General features: G+C 38.1%; 1 protein-coding gene across 5 annotated transcripts in view; it reads left to right on the forward strand.

Moving 5' to 3' along the window:
* LOC111874979 (poly(U)-binding-splicing factor half pint) overlaps window positions 1-19,006 on the forward strand; it is a 69,753-nt gene extending 50,747 nt beyond the window's left edge. For all 5 annotated transcript variants that reach the window (XM_023870905.2, XM_023870907.2, XM_023870902.2 and 2 more), the window contains exons 9-15: window positions 1,698-1,809; window positions 3,069-3,341; window positions 4,248-4,369; window positions 9,752-9,889; window positions 14,065-14,150; window positions 14,691-14,797; window positions 18,537-19,006. In XM_023870905.2, coding sequence (XP_023726673.1) covers window positions 1,698-1,809; window positions 3,069-3,341; window positions 4,248-4,369; window positions 9,752-9,889; window positions 14,065-14,150; window positions 14,691-14,797; window positions 18,537-18,646 — 948 coding nt within the window. In that variant the 3' untranslated portion in view covers window positions 18,647-19,006. The remainder of the gene's footprint in view (window positions 1-1,697; window positions 1,810-3,068; window positions 3,342-4,247; window positions 4,370-9,751; window positions 9,890-14,064; window positions 14,151-14,690; window positions 14,798-18,536) is intronic.
* The last annotated feature ends 1,577 nt before the right edge of the window (window positions 19,007-20,583 follow it).

Genomic DNA, 20,583 nt, shown 5'->3' on the forward strand with positions numbered 1-20,583 from the left:
TCATGTAAAGTTCGCCACACCTGCATACGTGATACGCCGATGCGAGAGGCCATTCTACGAGTGGAGAGACGCGGACTTCTATCAATCATGCGAAGAATGTTCTCTCGTGTGTTTCTCATTTGTACATCCTCCCTTTCCGACTGCACAGAAACACTCGGAAGAGAACCAGTCTCACGCAATGTCTGGTGAATTCGCGTAAATACACTTCGAGATGGAATCCTTCGATCGGGAAAACGCCTTTGGTGCTCTTCAACAGCAGCACGTGCATTGCCACCGCAAAATCCATACACAAAATGCATATCACAATACTCGACGTGTGAAAACACAAAAGGCATTTCAGCAACTCATCACACAACTAATTTACCACCCATTCACGACCCCACAGCAACGTAATCTGTAGGCAGCGCATGAGCTTACGCTAGTGTGACTCGCGGCACTCAAGGACAAACAGATAAGGGTCTCAGCTGACAGGTACGTATAGTGCGTGGACCTGCAAGAAGACCACACTTTTCTCGGGCCATTATCTCCGTAACTGTTCAACTTTGGACATAGGTGTTTTGGGTTATATCGGCATACTTTAACATAAGGAACACCCTCCCGAAGTTTGGCACATTCCTCCTGGGACACCCTGTATATATATGCTTGCATGCAGTGATGAGAAGGCAAGGCAATTTACCATGGCCCATGTGCATGCACTGAACAAGCTGAAAATATAAGCATGATTGTCATGAAACTTACAGCTGGACTTTGTACACTGAAGCTTAATATGTCCCTGAAGGAACAGTCAGGGTTTGCCTATTCTGCCGACAATTTGCGTTTCTGTCCTATGAAAGGATAGTTGTCTGCTCATGTTGCTCTTGTAACATTTCTTGGTTTTGCAAATGACATATGTTATTGCTGATGGCTAGCAGTACAGAAAATTGAATGACATTCATATTTGATATTTGTGTTATTAGTGTCCATTTGTCTATAATCCGTCCAAATTGCAACACTTTTATTTTTCACTTCAGTACGCTCTCTAACACTACATGTTTCGGCCTCAAACAGCCATCTTCAGGTGTTTTTCACAGATATTCCATTAAGACTGTGTCGAAACTGCTGCACTGTTCCACTGTTCTAATTCATTTTAAAAAACCACGTGCTGTGGTAGCAGTTTCGACGCAGTCTTAATGGAATATCTGTGAAAAACACCTGAAGATGGCCGTTTGAGGCCGAAACATGTAGTGTTAGAGAGTGTATTGAAGTGAAAAATAAAAAATGTTGCAATTTGAACAGATTATAGACAAATGGACGCTAATGTGAACAATTACAACAGGATGCTGAAATACAGAATCATTTATATTTGTGATATAATCATATCCATCATTTGCTAATGGTATGCTGTGAAAATAATTAGTTGTGCTCCATCCTGGATGAGTTGCTGACCAAGGCTGTACAGACTATCTAGCCAAGATCTTGCAACTTATTTTGGCCTTGTGTACTTTCAACTTATACTGCTTTGAGCAAGGTAGTCCCTCCTAACCCTAGGGAAGTATATGCGTTAGTTTAATTGGGGATCTCATCTTTGGTCTTTTCCATGGCACAGCCCATATCGAATGATCCTTTAAACTATATGTAGGATTGTAGTGATTTATGTATAGATGAAATTGAGACATTTGTTTTCCATTTGAAGTGATTTGTTGTTTATATTCTTTCAGGGGCCAGCAAGTGCAGCAAGTATGATGCCCACAGCTGCAGCTGTTGCCGCTGCTGCTGCCACTGCCAAGATTCAGGCAATGGATGCAGTAGCAAGCAATGCTGTTGCTCTAGGTAAGTGTGGAGTCATTGTGTGAAGTTACATGTTCTGAACTGGATGCTGGAAAGTACATTGGAATCTGTTCCTGAATTTTTGTATTTTCCATGTGGTGATTATTGTTCATTGTCAGGCAATAGGATTATGCCTTGTCTTGTGTCAGAACCCTTCTCCATATCTCTCGCAACCTAAGGATGTGCCTGAATGTTTATGAGAGGCCTGACTTTTACAAATTTGCTGGATTATTTTATTGATATGGGACGTCTTCAGCTCAGCACATCACATGATGGTTGTGGTAGAACTTCACAGGGTGGTCAGTGTGATGGATGTGGTAACACTTCATCAGGTAGATTTTGTAATGGGCATGATAATGCTTTTAACATGTGGACATGATAAATGTGGTAACACTTAAAGTGGATTATGTGATGGATGTGATATAAAACACTTAATCAGGTAGACTGAGTGGTGGATGTGGTAATGCTTTATCAGAGTGTGTGATGAATGTTGTAACACCAGTTGGGCTATGTGGTGGATCTGGTGGTAACAAACGAGGTGGCCTTTATGATGGATAAAGTAACACTCAGAGTGGACTCTGATGGATGAGAAAGAGTCACGTGGACTGTGGTGGCTATGGTAATGCTTCATCGGGCAGGCTGTGTGATAACACCAGATGGTCTGTGTGGTGGATGTGGTAACACTTAAATAGGTGGGATATGGTAGATGTAGTAAGAGTCAGGCGGGCTGTATAATGTGTGTGGTAACATTTTATCATGTGAACTGTGTGATCTGTATGGAAATGCTTCATCAGAGGTGTTGAGTCTTTTCTAAGCAGACTCTTTTCCTTCAAATTTGAAAGTCTCCAGTCTTGATTCATTGTCTGCTTCCTAATCAAGCTTGAAGCAATTTTCATTTTTATGACATCGTGTTCTTGGAGCATAACATGTCTGACTTGGGAGTTTTCTGTTCTGATTTTGATGGGTAGTAAGTAAAGGACTCACAACAAAACACTTTTGTCTTAATGTTCTTAATGTGGTGCAAAGTTTTGCAGCAGATTTGTTGCTTGATGTGTAACCACTGTGGCTGAATTGAATTGAAACATAATCAACTATCAGCTTAGCCAGAGCACTGGCACTGGTGCAGTTCTTGAAGCTGAAGATCTTGGGGTAGTGCCTTGAAATAGATAGTTTGTTTAAATAAGTATTTCTCATCTCGTTTAATTTTAATAATGTCTGTGAAAGTGTGGAAATTCTTTATTGTTGTTTTTCTCCTTTCCCAGGATTGTCAAAATTAGGGTCACCTGTTGCAACACCATCACTGCTTCCAAGCATCCCAGCACTTCCAACTGTGATGCCCACAATGCCTCTACAGTCAATGCAGACGGTGCCAGGTTTGCAGACAGCAGCTCCTGTTGGGCTGTCAACCACACATGCCCATTCTGGCCTTTTGCCTTCATCTGTGCCAGGCACAGCTATCATTCCTCCCCCCGGCTTGGCAATTCCACAGTTCCGTGCTCCAGCTATGAATTCTCCAGTTACCACAACAATAGGAGGTACATTTGCATCATGAAAACTGATCCCCCACCATCCTAATGCATACATAAACATGTGACAGTTCCTCTTGCTAATCATGGTGATGCCCAGTGTTAGACTGAGTTTAGAAGACCTCTGCAGTAGATGTCTTTCATTATATTGGCCTGCAGGACTAAAGAGGGGGAGTAATATTTTATTTCAATTTGAAAATATAGAAGTTTTCAGTTTTAACGTGCAAGTTGAATTTCTCCCTAGATATTTTTGACCCATGTAACAGACTGTGGGTTTAATGAAACAGAAATTTTTAAAATCAGAAAGATATGCATATGACCTTTGTGCATAACTTGTTTTGTGCTCAATTCATAATGGAACATAGTATCTTCCTGGGGGTAAAGGGTGCCTGGAACGTAAGGCTTACACCCATACAGCCATCTGTGAGCCAATTGTCTAGAAAATGTGGGAGCCTCGGCGTCTCACATCCGTGTGGGCCTTCATGGCATGTTACAGGGATAGCTTTACCTTACCTTTTTACATAGAAATACATATGTTCTAAAGAAAATAAAATGTAGAGGATTAGGAACAGTATTAAATCTACATGCTTTTGCACATAACAGGAGACACTCAAATTGTAATAAAGTACGGGCTGACTTGGCATAAGGATGGCGTGAAGAAACAGCTGTAGAAACACCACCATGATTCATTTCACATACAAAGTCAGCTGGTGCATATGGTATAACTTGAGACAGAACATGTCATGACATGCCAATGTAGCATGTATAGAACCGAATATTAGTTCTTGAAATTTAAAGGAATATGTCAGCAAGACCAAAGCACATTACTATTGATATGTACAATTTATAACTTTATCTTGATATTGTCAGCATGTGTGCTAAGTTACAAATCTTAGTAGAATGTAATGATTCCAGGGCAAGCAGTAACAGTAATACCTCCTCCAGTTGTTCTCACTCCGACTGTGGTTGGCCAGCCAATGACTGCTCAAGTAAACAGTCCTCAAGATGTACTGCGGAGGGCTCAGGAGCAGGCACAGGTAAGGCAGATTGATGGTCTGGCAGATTTATTGTATGTGCTATAGTACCTCAAAATAGGCAAAGGCTGCTTTCCTTCCATATAACTGTTGTACCACTGATTGCCATATATTCTTGCTGTGAGTTAGCTAATGCAGAATGTCAGAGTAAGAGGATCAGAATAAGTTTCAGAGATTGGAGTCACTCCTCTTTGACAGGAAATACTAGTCTTTCAATGGCTAGAAATATAGGGTCATCGGAAAAGAATGCCTTAATTTTTTATGTATGTATGTGGGTGTGTGTGTGTGTGTGTATATATATATATATCGTAACGTTTTCCTTACTGATGAAACTGTTCGGCTTGTTAATTAGTTTATTTACAAGCTACAAGTCCAAACTACAATTAATTATAACAAAGTAATGGGTATTGACAAATTATAAACCCCACAAAATGATCTGTTCAGTAGTCTTCTTCACGTAGTTATAATGTGGGAGCTATAAAAGTGTCACTGTATTACACATTCCCAATCACTTCTCAGTTGTCACAAATTATCACTGAGCATCACACAATAACTCTTCTGATCATGCGTTCGGGTCTTCTCCCTGCGATTGCTAAACTGAAACTCACTCCGTGGCTGCTGCCTTGAAAACTCTCTTTGGCAGCTGCTACATTTTAACTGGCTTCATAGGCAGTGTAGTTCTCTTATAAACCCTCGGCCAGACAACGGGAAACGCCTCGCTTCCTTGTTGCCTAGTAGCTGTGTTTGCTTTTTACATAATGGGTACTGCTGTTTATTACCGCCGTCTCTAGCAACCACTGTTTACTCACTTTGCATAGCGACCAGAGTGCTTGGACTCAGCTCACTTCGTCTCCGCTTGGCACGGCACGTCACGGCTGGCGGAGTGAGGGGGTGTCCTCCATTGCGCAACACATCACAGTATAATGAAATAATAAACTTACAGCCGTAATTTTTGTTTTGTTCTGAGTGTGTGTGCGCGTGCGCGCACAGTTGTGTTGACCTATGTCATCCTCTAAATTGGAGCTCATGACACATCTTCAGTGTGGTGGTGACTGCTGTGTTTGCTGAAAGTGGTGTGCGTGATGATATTTATTATCATGAATACAATAGACAAGCACCACATAAGAAACAGCAGTTAAGTGATACGTATATTCTGAAGAGCTAATCTACCAGCAGACTTGAGATGTATCAAGAAAATGTTTGTGTGTGCATACAGGGTTTCACAAGTGAGACTGTGGTTGCAGGCAACACTATTAAATGTTATTACAAACTGGTTTGATCATCTTCAAAGTAGTTTGCTGTATTCTGGCATTGTTGCTATTGAAGCATGTCCTAAAGTCACTCTCCTGCTAGTTGTGGGCCTTTGCCTTGGTTTCAGAATGTAGTTTCTTGGGATGGTTTATGATGAGGTGGAGATTTGGGTGAGACAGACAATATAGAGACTTTTCATCCATCAACCTGTATAAAAGGGAAACAGCGCTAAAAGAACAATAAATAATTGTAGTATTGCCTGGAAGATTGCCATGCAACAAAAATTGTCACTGTAAGTTTGTTTTTTCATGAAATATAACCTTTAAAATGTGGGCTCTTTTTAGATGGCCCTTAAGTTATGATCAATTATTGAACTGTACTTCCCATGACTACACTGAGTAACAAATGGAGGACTGCAGAAGGGTTAGCATTATTATTGTTTGTGTGCAAGGAATAGCCTGGTCAATAAGGAGACCAGCTGTGTGTTGGAAGTTGAAGTTCACTTTCTGGGAGGAGCAGAAACTTTTCTGTTTGCTCCCATGTCTGGACTGTCTTTGGTTTGTACCCAGCCTCTTGTGAAATGCGGTTGCAGTTTCCCCATGGTTATAGCAGCAAGTAGCATGAAGCTGATGACTGGCCTCCATCAAATACAAAGGCCTATACATCCAGTACCTCTGCACTTGCAAGATGGCTAAGGCATAGAAAATGTTTCTCTGTCTGTATGTGCTTCTGTTTTCATTCAAATGGCAATTGGATATTTCCAACATGATTGAGAACTTAGCACTTGTTGCTGTAGTTATTGCCTGTTTATAGATGTCTCCTGGTACTCAAGATATCTATAGAAATTTGTTTGGGTAATGTGCTTAAAAATGGGGGCCATTTTACAGTTGTATACTTATTATATATACTCATTAGGGCATATATTGTTGGAACATATATATGAAAGAGAATCACATGAAGTGCAGGGAAAGATTCTTCTGCAAATACCCTGATTCATTCATGTCTGCAAAAATCTTGCGTGTCCAGACTTAAAGAATTGGCAGACCACAGAGTCAGTGCGTGATAAAACATGACATCACAAGAAAACACTGCTCACAAATGAGAGGCCTGAAGAAATTTGACACAGTTAGCGATTGGTCTTTGGAAACAACACAGCGTGCCTCGAACATCAACAGGACGACACTGAAGAATCCTCTTCTACAAAGAACAGAACCGCAAGGCGGTACACACTTGGCTTCCTTCAAAGAGAAGAAATAAAAGGGACACAAACCAACTTGGTTTAAAAAAAATTAACAATCTTTTTAAACATACTAATCATAATTTATAAATATTTTAACGTATTAGTACAAGCTGCTGGAGTTGTTAAAAAGTTTAGATTTTGTACTCATTGTATTGTGGTGGCATTGTATGTATATTTTAGCATTCACAAAACGTTGTAATAGTGGTTTCTAATTGTATTGATATCCTTCTGAAGATGGTCTCTAAGACCGAAGCATGTAAAGGATAAAAGATTAAAAAGGAAAAAAACTTCATCAGTCACTAGATGGAATTAATTAACCTTTTATAATATTGTTAGTGTGATGGACCAGGATGAAACAGACCAAACTCTGCTACTAAGGCAACTACAGTAATAAAGTTTCATCTACATAGAGTTTTAGCTGTGCTTGAGGTTAAATCTATTGATGCTTAACAAAGCATTTGGATGTATAACTGGATTCTGAAAAATATGGACTTGTAGATCCTGAGATGCTGTTCATAACTGATGAAGCATACATTCGCCTAAGTGGTTATGTAAATTTAAGAACACACAAATCTGGAGTGTCCTTCACAGTTCACCAAATTCTGCTACATGACATGGAAATTGGAGTGTAGTGTCCTGTGTTAAGCAAGTCATCAGTCCAGTGTATTACCACAAAACTGTGAAATCGGACCAGTACAATTAGGAATACATTGGAACCATTTTTTGAACAGCTGACAGTGAAAGACAGTATCACTACTTTCAGCATGATGGTGCTACTATGCATACTGCATGAAATTGAGAGAGTTCACTACAAGAAGTGTTTGAGGACAGATCGTTAGTACAGGATTGTGGGCTCCAAGATTGCCAGATCTTAGCATATGTGACAACTTTTAAGGAAACCTAAATGGAAGAGTGTACATGAACACACCTTGCACTGCTGAAGCCCTCCAGAATGAGGTAAAGAATGCAGTTGCTGTGATTTTGTCTGATGAACTTCACTGTGTTCCACAGGGATTCTTTTGAAGATGCGGGGCTTGTTTTAGGCCTGTTGGCAACAACTTTGAACACTTTCTTAACACAGTTTATTCAGGTCCCTATTTGTGTAGCTGTAACTTTTGTTTTTCACATTTTGCTGATAATTAGCAAAACGATTATAATCGTTGCTTCATTTGTAACTAATACTTTGGTTGCCTATTTTTTTCAAAATTTTATCATGGCTGAAATTGCTGGTAAAGTTGTATTTTATATGTGGTTTATTGAACAGTGCTGTTAGTACGTTAAACTATATAGCTTCAAATGGTGGGATTAATGAATAATGAATTGGAATGGATATGGAATTAAGTTTGCCTTGGCCTGATTTGAGGTACTTTCTCAACATCTGTATTGAGAGGCTGAGGAAAACCACAGAATACCTCAGAATAGCCAGTATGTGGATTGGGTTTGAACCTGGAATCTGCTGGTACAATGCAGGAGAGGTTCTCTGTGTGTAATGAAATGTGTAGTATTAGTTTTTGAAACAGTAGTAAATTAAAGTAATTTATAATTTATCCTAATAGTTGTATCAAGCAGCTCTTGCATGTAACAACAGAGTTACTAAGTTTTTCTGTCGAAAAATGAACAATTTTTGTATTAACGCTTACCTCCTGTCATTGTTAATTTTCAAGATTCAGAAATTAAATGGACAGATGGACACTTTACATTCTGCACATGCCTACACGTGCGAGTACTCATGTACAAATTAAAAAAATTCAGTTTTGTTTCAATGCACTCAGCTAATTTACACCAATTTCATTTAATACCACTTAACTCTAATGCAAATTCTTTGCTGGCCAACTCAGAAAGTCATGGAGGGGGAGGAGTGCAGTAATGTAGGGGTAGGGGAGGAGGAATACATTGGAGAGCGGAAAACTGCTCGATTTATGCAGTGTCATCTTTCGTGAGTCATACTTTGGAACATAGGTGTTGCATAAATAGGGAAGTGCTTGTATGTGTGTGTGTTACTGTGACGACTCACTCTTACAGTGTTGTTTGTGTAATGTATGTTGAGTACATGTGGAATTGTTAACAAATATCCTGATGTTGCTGATACATGAGTTCAGAATCCTTTGTCTCCTATCTAAATATGTAAGAATATACAAAACAGTAATTGGTTGGCTCTCAGAATAATTGAAGAATGTAGATTGAAGGTGTTTGAGAATAGGATGCCGAAGAGAATATTGGGTAACTAATAAAATGCTGTGGAAAATTCCATTATGAGGAGCTTCATAATTTGTGCTCTAGATCACATTGAGGTGATGAAATCAATATGGGGTGGTTGGTGCATGTAGGATGTATGAGAGAGGTGAGCAATGCATGCAAAATTTTGGTTGGGTTGGAAGGCAGTAATAAAGTGGATGCTTTAGTATAATAGCTTGTGAGGGTCAGGATTGGATTTATGTGGCTCAAGACTATACCAGGTGCAGGCTCTTGTGAATATGGTAATGGACCTTCAGAGTCCACAAAATGTGGGAAATTTCTTGATAGGCTGAGTAACTATTAGCTTCTCAGAAAGGGGACTGCTATATAGAGTTACCTATTTTGTTGCACACATTTTTGTATATGTACAAATAATATATATGTACATATATAATTGAACTTCGTGTAAAGTAGGTTTATAGTGGACCAGTATCCATGAGATTGATAGGTCAACTTGAATGTTACTCCAAAACTAATTTTCATCAAAATAAGACAGGGAGACACAACATCTTCTATGGTTTTGTGATGTCATTTTATCATATTTCCAATATCAGAATAATTTTGCATGCATTTTCATTTTGTTTGCTTCCTATTTTGTTGTGTAAATGGCATTCAGAAGATTTCGCAATTCTGAACTTGAAGCTTGATGTGTTGTGCAGCAAAAGCAGCAGGAGGAACTGCAGAAGAAACTGCTGGAGGAAACCGAGCCCCAGACATTGCAGCAGCAGGAGAACATGTCCATCAAGGGTCAGAGTGCACGCCACCTAGTAATGCAGAAACTAATGCGCAAAGTTGAGGTGAGGCAGCAGAAACAGCTAATAGTCCACACATCATGTGAAATTGTACCCAGTCTTTCAAGTTCAGAGTTTTCCTGCGGTTCTTTTGAATGCCATGCTATAATCACCAGTTCTAGTCTTATTTCACCCCCATGGCTTCATAAGTAAGTTGCTTTACTTTTCTTTTGTGTGTTAACTATTTACTGCCATAAATTTTGTAAAGTAAGTTAACTCCTGTATTGCTGTGACCTGAGAACAGTTGCCTATATTGCATCATGGAAAAAATTAAATGGCCGCTTACCAATATGCTTATGTTTTCCGTAATTGCTTACTGAGATAAGTGAAAATCTGGACTCTGATGGGTTATCAATCAAGTTGTGTTTGTTATTTCATTTGTCTTACCTGTCATGTGCTGAATTATATATTTATTGCTGGCAAACCTAATTAATTGGGAATAAATAGATGTTTTACCTTTTTATACTCCATTTAACATTTTAAACCAAGAAACAGGACTGTGTAGGTTTTTAGGAAGTGATGGTTTTGTAAATTTGGAAATAACATTAGCATATGACAGTTTCTTATTACTTTCAACTTACTTGCCATGTGCTGCACTCATATGGCAGATAAACATTACAATATTTTGCTAAGGTAGAGCATCAGTATCTATTCTGTTATATTTCCTAACTATACACCATATTGAAGTTTGTGTCCCTGCAAGTGCAGGCTTAATTGCTGCAGTTCCAAGTAAAAACACTGCAAAACTATAGACCATTCAAAAGCATTGCTTTAATTTTAAATTTATATTAAACATAATAGTGGAGAAAATAAATTGTACTATACAGGGTGTTTCACGACTTTAGGGCATAACTGCAGGAGGTGATTTCCTAGGTCTTTGTGATCAAAAAAGTTAACATGTGTCCGATTTTGGACGGTTACGGAGTTATGACCGTTTTAAACTCAGAAGAGAAGGTAATGATTACTCACAATAAACGGAACAAAATTATAAACCAGCATAATACATGATACATTTAAAGTATGAATGTAAAGTTAACTTCTTGAAATTACCTTTAATTTGAATTGATTGATGCTTAAAGCTGATTTTCGAAAATGCCACCGCCTGCTGCAACAGGCTGCTGCTTGGTAGCTGCACGTAGCAGCTTCAGCTGGCTGTTTCTTATGTGGTCAATGGCATCCAGAATGCGACTGAGCAAAGCATCTCGCATTGCCACCTTCACACTGTAAACCAGTTCTTTCATCCATCCCCGCACACAATAATCCAGTGGGCTTAAGTCGAGACCTGGCTGGCAGTTCTTCACGTTCTTGTATGTGGGCTGCGGTGTACCATACTTACAATGCCTTCTTCATGGACGCCTTCATTAACACCATGCTTGGCTGCAATACGAATGCTGGGAAGTCTACCGGTATCTCGCAATGCCTGGTAAACTCCAGTAAACGCTCTCTGGTTCGGTATTCTACGATTCGGAAACCGTTGCTGATATTCAGCTACGGCAAGAACTGAGTTACTGTCACAAAACCCGTACACATAAATCATATCTGCATACCCCTCAAATGAAAATGTAAGTGGCATCGTGAACGTAACAGACACACCAAGATGAGAACTGTTCTGAACACCAGTAGTCGCCACACTAGCCGTGGCCAGACATACCAACCCACCACGCCTTAGGTGCCTCTCAAGTGTCGAGATAATGAGAACGCTCTATCTGTAGCTGGCTAAAAATAGCGACCCGCCAGATGATAGACGCAGTTCATGCAAGGGCGTGTACGGGACTGAAAAAACGGTCGTAACTATGTAACCGTCCAAAATCGGACACATGTTTGTATGAACTTTTTTGATCACAAAGACCTAGGAAATCACCTCCTGCAGTTATGCTCTAAAGTCGTGAAACACCGTGTATTTTAATGTTTAAATTGTAATTAATGAAAACAATACAAATGAAAATTACATGTAGTACTGGTACTTTTTTATAATTGTTGATAAAATTTTGGATGCTGCTTATTATATTAGTAAATTTGGTTCATATTTTTGTTACAAAACATTAATAGGGTTACCACAGGTCTTGTTTGGTTTTGTATCACGTTCTGAATAATCACTCCTCATGCAGCCACTTTGAGATAATTCCCTCTTCCACAGTATTCGCAGGTTTGTTATGAATATTCGGTTTTCCTTCTTAGCCGTCACTTTGTTTTTGTTTTTTTTTTATTATTATTATTTCATGGGGAAATTAATATATAAAATCTCTGTAAGAACTCCAAATGTATGAAAATAAAATCCTTTTTTCTATTTAGTTCAAATAAAATGCCAGCAAGTGCCATATGCAGTCAGATATTTTAACAGTAAGCACTTGTAGGGTTAAATGAGGTTAATTGTGCCATGTACCTATTCCTCTGTTTGCCAAGCTTCTTTTTAAGAAAATAAAAGTTCAGTGTGTTTTCCCATTACAGATTCATCTTATGTAGAACCTTATAAATAGATCAGTGACAGTACAGAAAGCAGTTTTTGCAGGTTATGAACTTGTGTGATAGGCAGTTTGTGTATTCATTGTTGTTCCTGAAACCCTTGTTAAATAAACATACACTGCATGCTCATGCAGAAGGGCCACCACAGCACAGTGCAGGATGTCCTTGTATGGATATTGAATGGGTTAAAGCTCACAGTAGCTTGAAGACGATGAAGGCCTTTGAAGTTCGGGAGTTTTCCACATCTGCTTGCAGTATATTTTCCTTATTTAATCCCATCCCCAAGTTATTTGACACTTTTGTTGAGCCCAACAATTTGCATTGTATTTTAGTAGTAAGGAAAGTTGAATATAATTTGAGAGTTATTGTCAGTTCTCTTTGGCACACTTTGACCCATTTTGGCTAACATTTGAAATTTACTCAGAATTACTGGGTTTTTGGACTTTGTCCATCCTCTGGTATTCTACAAACTAGAAAACATCTTTCAGAAACTAGATATTCAGGTGATGGGTGGAAGATTCCTACTCAGTTGGATATTCAGGTGATGGGTGGAAGATTCCTACTCAGTTGGGTCCCTTGGAAAGAGCTAACCTCAATCACTGGGTACCCAGCTGAGTAGGTATCTCCCCCCCCCCATTTTCACCTGAGGTTGGAAACAGATCCAGTTTCTAAAACGTGTTTTCTAGTTTCTAGAATACCAGACAATGGACATAGTTGGAAAACCCAGTAATTCTGAGTTACACCAATGTCAGAACCCTTTAGAATCTATTTGAAATGTACTGTAATTAGTTCTTACCCTGCATATAAAATTAACCTGCCCCTCTTATAGAGCTCTGATTTTTTTAAAGACATGCATAACCTTTCTTCATGTTCTTTCACAGCACTATTTTCTCTCACCAGTCTGTAAGCTTGAAACTAAATCACATAAGAACATTGCACCAGTCCATGGAATGGCACACATTACCATCAGTGATCACTTTGGGTAATAGAAAACCTATTTTTCGGGCCCCGCTAACCCAGTCATATAGTTACTGAGCAGAGGCCAAAGACATTGGTTGATGACAGTGACTACGTAGAAAATGAAGAGGTATTGCTACGTAGTCCAAATTAGTGCCAGTGGATGGTAGAATCATATTTTGTTACAGAATTAGTGTTGATCCCTTTTTGCAGTAATATAAGAACAAATTGAAGTCCTTGCAGGAGCCCTGACAAGTTTCTGAAACAGGACACTTGTAGTACTGGGGTGTGTGTGAGGGTGGAAATAGGCTTACTAGCTGTTAGCAGTACCAAGCCTGTGTGCTTTAGTGGTGGAATATTCGGCTTCTGCTAAGCAAGTAATCCATCAGATCTGAGGGAATAGACTATTTTGACTGGACTTCCTCAGTTTTGCTACATTTTTGAAGGTGTATGCCATGATAGTGCTGTAAAAATTGAAGGCCATGACCCTTATTGAGGAACATATTTCACTGCCACTATCATACTGCTCAGTAAGTTTCTCAGCAGCTGCTTGGTTCTCCTGTAATTGGTTCAACCTTCACTCGAGTGCTTCTGTCACAGGTTCTGTTGTCTTGGTTTGAAGTGTGCCCTGCACAACTCTGATTTGTCATTGTCAGGAATGTGCTCTGCATGACTTTCCACTGCCATAGTAAGGGGCATACTTCACATTGCTTTTCTTTGTCATGAGAAATGAGATTATAACATTTATTTTATTATTGCAGAGCCGAGTTGTAATTCTTCGAAACATGGTGGAACCTGATGATGTAGATGAAACACTACAGGAAGAAATCCAAGATGAGTGCAGCAAGTAAGTTTTCAGACTGCAGACATTTTGGAAAATATGAACTATAATTTCTATAAGTGGTTATTTAGATCAGTGTGTGTTGACGGACCATTTAATGCTGTAATTTCACTTTCATAATATGTAATTTAAAAGTGAATAATTTGAAATGCATTTTGGAAATCATAAACATAAATATACTGAGTACATTGAATATGAAATCATGTTTAACAGCTAGATGTTTCTGTCTGAGCCATTCAAGAAATTTATCATTGCTGAGTCTTAGAGATTCATTATTCCATAGCTTCACTATTGGGCCCTTTCATCGGCCAGTTTATTCCATGTTAACATCCATGTAAACTGCACTGTAGCCTGGTACAAAGTGGTTGGAAAGTTGGCATTTTTAAGAAATAATTTGATGAGATATTCCTTGTGCAAGAGACATTTGTTTGTTTTATTCTGTCCATTGGCAAGTTAAATGGATGAATGTGTTTGAAAGGGTTTTCATTATGCCCCCCCCCAGGTTAATATGGATACATTAGTGACCAGATTAACTTTATCTTGCAGATATGGTACAGTGGAAAGGGTGATCATTTACAATGAGAAACAGTCCGAAGATGACGACGATGCTGAAGTTATTGTAAAGATCTTTGTCGAGTTCTCACAAATGAGTGGTAAGATTATTATATTCAGAAGTGATACACATGCATAAGTAAATACTTTTCATCGTTGTGTTGCCGAACCTAACTTTACAGTCTCATGCAACATTGCTCTGCGAGCATCATTATGAGTGTGACCTTTAGAAACACACATCCCCCGGACTAACTTTCTGAAAGTGTTCAAATCTTGTGAGTATATACTTTGTCATGTACAAAACATATCATCATATGAGTCTCGGAGTGTATGAATTTCCCTGTTGGAAAGGATAAATTTCATAATCAAGAAAGTGATCTGAACATATTCCACTTGACATTGACAGTTCAGGTGAGAATGTCAGTGAAGAAACAGCACAGTCACGTGTATGTAAATGTAGACTTGAGTCCTGCTACTTTGTACAAATGGTCTGATAATGCATTCGATCCCATTGAACAAATTTTATGACACTGGTGCAGGCATAATATAACCAAGGAAACAATAATAATAAGCTATTTTCTGTTGTTTCCACCTGGTATATTATAAACAGTTGATGAAAGAAGGAAATTTTACATGTATGTCACAAACAGGACATCATCCACACATTCTTCTCATCTTAAACAGTGGAAAAGTACTACTTTAAATGAATGATTTGTTTTTTGTTTTTGTTTTTGTTTTTTTTTGCAGTACGTATGTTCAGGATTTTTATAAAAAATAATACTAGAATACTGGTCAGCAAATCTGCCCCAAGAAATCCATCAGTTTGCAGATTTAGTGTCTTGTGGATAGGTACTTGCTGCATGTTGTGAATAGTGCGCATCAGTGACAGTGCCATTCCTCAAGTTACAGGCTGTATAAACTTGTTACTGAAAAACTTTGGAAAATATATATACAGCCTTTTTGAAAATCTCCATGTTGATAAAGAGTTTCAATGGCTTTAAGGATCAGCCTTCTTAGCATTTCAGCCTTTCAGAAAAAAGAAAAGAGTTTGGAATTAAAACGTTTCAGGCTCTGTGACTAAAATTGGCCATGTATTAGACTGTATTGCCTACACAGGGACAGCAAATCTTATTGTAGTGTGATCTTGTTGTAGGTAATAGGAGATTTTAAATCTCCCACTTTTTTGCTGGTAGCCATATTTTAACTAGAGGATATCAGTATTAACATTGAAGGAATTCACTGCTCAGCCTACTGCAACATGGAATACACTAACCTGCTTATGAGACACAAGACCATTAAAGGCTAAAACTGCAACACTGATGGTATGGTTGGGCACTAAATACTCAGTGGTGATAGGGTTTACTAACCCTCTGGTAAAGGGCATTCTCTGAATATTCAGGTATTCGACTGCATTTCCTGCTAAGGAATTTGTGAATTCTTGACAGTTTCCATATATTCTTTTGTCTTGGTCTGTCATATGATCTTTTTCTACAAGCAAGAATTCATGTTTATGAACATTCCAGATACAAATACGTTTTGAGTTGTTCTATGAGTCACGTATTACAATAAAACCTCATTAATTTGATCATTTCAAAGTAAGTGATATTCCCCAACTTAATGTTTTTAAGTGGTTAATTCGAAATACAGTTGTTACGTTTAATTTGAAGCTGCATTCCAGCCCAGCAGTGGCTTAAAATTTGAAGTAAAAAAAAATATTTTATCATGATTCCTGCTAATTTTACACAAAAGAAAAATCTAAATAGTACTTTCTGCCCCTCTGAAATCCTTCATCTGTGAAGTAATATGGGTGACGTTGAGCATTTGGCAACTCTTTATGTTGGTCTCAACCATTCACAACTGCATGAGAACACTATTACTGTTCAGTACAGATGAGAAAGAATAGCCATTATGTTAGGGACATGTAAATACCGAGTGTATTGAGTTGAATCTTTCGCATAATAGGTTTTCATTTTTTAATCAACTCACTCGTGTGAAACATGAGTGAACAGAAGAGAGAATATTCGAGAAAGACGATTGCTGAAAAAACTAAAAAGTGATTATGAAAAAGAAAGAAGTAGAAGTGAAGCAGCACAAGTATGTGGAATTGCACTCTCCACCCTGTTAACATATATAGAAATCAGGATTCATTGAACAGCAGTTTCTACAAGGGGGTGATGTGGAGAATGGACTGTTTGAAGGGTTTTGTAGTGCAAAGTCAGAAGTATTGTAGCAGATGGTTGTACGGCAAAAGAGAAGGCTGATGAAGTCATGCTGAAGATAGGCATTGAATTTAAGTGCTCAATTGTATGACTTAGCATTTCGAGTAGGGGTGGAACATAACATGGCAAGCCATGAGCAGGGAAGGTGCTACTGCAAACATTGATTCAGCAGAGAAGTACCACAAAAATATGACGCTTCTCATCACACACCATGCTCCAAAGGACATTTGTAACATGGACAAAACTGCAGTGTTTGTAGTTTGCAACTGAAGAGGAAGCTGGCTTTAGTTAAAAAAAATGTCAGAGAGAAAGTGTATAAGGATGGAGTGACGGTTCTCTTGTATTTTAATGCAGATGGCAATGAAAACTTCGGAAAGTCTGAGAAGCCACATTTTCTGTTAGACTTAAGGCATTATCCTTGTGAGGAGTACATATTGTCAAGAACGCATGGGTAACCGAAGACTGCTGAGTGAGTGGCTGTTCTCTTTTGAAAGGAAATAGGCTTGCCAAAACAGGAATGTCCTTTTAATACCAGGTCAATGTTCTGCTTACAGCAACAAGGATGTTAAGCTGAAGCATATTGACCAATGTTCCTGCAGCAGACATTAGAAAATGGAACATTGTGGATGCCTTGTGTAGTGTTGATGGGTTATGGGAATCTCTTTTGTGTAATTATCCAGAAATTTTTTGCAAAATGTGGTTTTGGCACTCCATGTGAAGTCAACTCTGAAGAAGCTGAAGATAACAAGTGGGTGGAATTTTAAGTTACAAGGATTGTTGCAGCAATTTTGACAAGTTTCTCAGTGTTGGCAAATCTGTCCCAACCACTGATGATCAGAAGATAATTTGGAGTGCCCTAGCTACGAGCATGTGGCAACTGAGAAGAAAAGAAGACAGAGGAAATGCATTTGCTTCAGATGTTCCCATCTCACAAAGATACATCAGTGAGATTGTTGGTGTTTGATTCTGTTATAAGTTCAAGTGGTGTCAATAAGAGAATTGTTAAAGCTATGGGATTTTGTTTCAGAAGTGTATAAGCAGACTCTGAAACAAAGGGCATTTGAGCCCCGTTTTAAGAAGCAATAAACTAACATCAGAGTTTAACAAATGTGAGTTATTGTTTGCAGGCTTGCATTTTATGTACTCGTAACTTGTACTGAATTACTTAGTATCCATTTAAAGGAGTAAATAAATGACAAAGGAGATTACCAATTAAATAAAAAATCATAGTTTACAACATAACATTAGGAGAGCTACCCACCTAAAATTGCATATTTCAGAATTGCATAAAGTCTTGTTCCCCCCCCAGCTCCAAGCACTTCAAATTAATGAGGTTTTATTGTGTTTGTATTCCATTCTGCAAGCAAGTTGATAAATTTTTATCTGCCAACAATTACGCATTAGTATTATGTTCCAGTCTGAATTGCTTTCCCAACTGCATTGCTGTTTCTCAATGGAAGTACTGATATGTGTATAGTATGTAGATTTAACTGAGCAAAGACTGCTTTTTTCATAATTGAAACAAAAATGAATTCTTGATGAGGTTACTTGTGCCATGAAGTAACAGTAAATTGTATGTAAAATGCTATTTCTTAAATATTTATTTTTCTTTTAATTTTAGAAGCAGAGAGTGCCCGGGATGCATTAAATGGAAGGTACTTTGGAGGACGCTTAGTGAAAGGTGAACTGTATGATCAAGCCCTGTTTGATCACAATGACTTCTCTGGTTGAAGCTGTTGATTTCTCCTGTGGAGAAAGATATCTCATAATGCAAGCTGACATTTTGTGTTGAGACTTCCAGGATCTATTTTTGTTGGACAAGTGTAATAGTTGAGAGCAGTGAAACATACTCCTTGTGGAATTTATAGAAGTGGTGTTAACTGTTTTGTGGAAGTCCCTGGAAACAGCATTCCAAATACTGAGAGTGAGACAACGAAGGGGTACATGTGATTGTACAGTACATTCTCTGAAAAGGAAGACTTAAATCTGTTCGATAATGAATTCTGATAAAGTCATCAACTACAATGTTAAACAGCATCCAGTGGTTGGATGGTTTTAATGAAAAGTAGGAATTAAAATGTTCTCAGTAAAGTGTCCTTTTTATTCTCTCCCTTCTGAGGAAACTATACTTGCTGCATCGAGACACTTTTCTGCAGAGATAGCAAATCACGGTAAGTAACCATGTCTCAGGAAATTGTTAGTATGGTGAGAGTTTTAGAAACTGTGTCTTACAGTGATATCCCCATTTAACCTGTGACTGTTAAAAGTAAGTGCTTTATTAATAGGCTGATATTTCTGTGGATGGTGAATTTCTTTGATGGTATAAAAATACCATAGTGATTTGTATGGAAAAGAAGAGACAGTAAATTATTGACATTGTGGTTAGTATGGTACAATGAACAAATGGGCAAAAATTATTCCTGAGTCATTTTTAATTTTAACTGTAAATGATCTAAACATGATTTGCCTCAAAATTATCTTTTTTTTTTTTTTTTTTTTTTTATTTATTTATNTGTGTGTGTGTGTGTGTGTGTGAGAGAGAGAGATTGTATTTGTTTTGTTTTCATCCTGACATTACTGGAGAAAAAGTGAAGTGTGATTTGAGCAGTTGGTAATAAGAAAATCAGATTTTTTAAATTTATGGCAGTGGTGGCTATGTAGATGTCTGCTTGCTTTTGAAGTTTGTGAAGATATCACAGGAGTCATTGGTGAATGCAGTGAGGAATATGCAGGTAAGAAGAAGAGTGAGGATACATGTAGCAGAGCAAAATGTTGGTCATATCAGGGTGGTTGGTGTGTGCAAGGTGCAGACAAGGGGAGAAGTTGCATTTATTTATGAAAGTACCATAGAAAAATATGCTATTCGACATTTCAGTAAACATTTCCTTTACAGATGTTCCATTATCTGTAGTCTGTTGGTCATGTGTGATGGTGTGCTACCATATTTACCCAGATGGAAGACAGTTCTCCACCTCCACACATTTTCTGAGCTAGAAATGGTGGGGTCATCTTTGTGAAATACCTATATATCAACATTTCTTAATCAGATTAAGCTTATAAAATGATATTTGTGCCATATTGTGCTCTCAACATAGCAAGTGAGAGGGACAGATTTTAAGTTAAGAACAGTGTGCACTCACCACAAAATATCCTGAGTTATGTTATGGCGACTGCTAAAACCGGGAAAAATGCATGATATAGTAGATCAAATGCTTAGAACTCAGTTGCAGATGAATGCATTAAGAAAAAGATATATGTGTGAAAGAAGTAGTCAAAAAAGGATAATACTCATATTACAGCTGCTTAGCAACATGCCAGGCAGTTGGGTACTGAATTCATGGTAACAAAAGAAATAAAGAATATCTCATTTCAACCATATAATGAGAAATTTTGTAAACTCAGAATGAGGGAAATACCATAATCTTAATTTATGCACATGCCCCAACCCAAGATAAAGATATTGGAATCAAGGAACAGTTCTATGAAGATCTTCAAAGGGTGTATGAGAATACCGCAAAACATGATATAATTATACTTGGGGGACCTAAATGCCAAGACTGGCAAAGAACAAGCCTATTCTCAGGTATTTCTAGTGCACACTTTGCATGACTTTTCAAACCAGAATGGTGAAATAGTGTGCAACTTTGCAATCTACCTCCTTTTGAGGT

This window comes from Cryptotermes secundus, unplaced genomic scaffold (genome assembly GCF_002891405.2).
Source record: "Cryptotermes secundus unplaced genomic scaffold, Csec_1.0 scaffold795, whole genome shotgun sequence".
Taxonomy (NCBI): Eukaryota; Metazoa; Arthropoda; class Insecta; order Blattodea; family Kalotermitidae; genus Cryptotermes; species Cryptotermes secundus.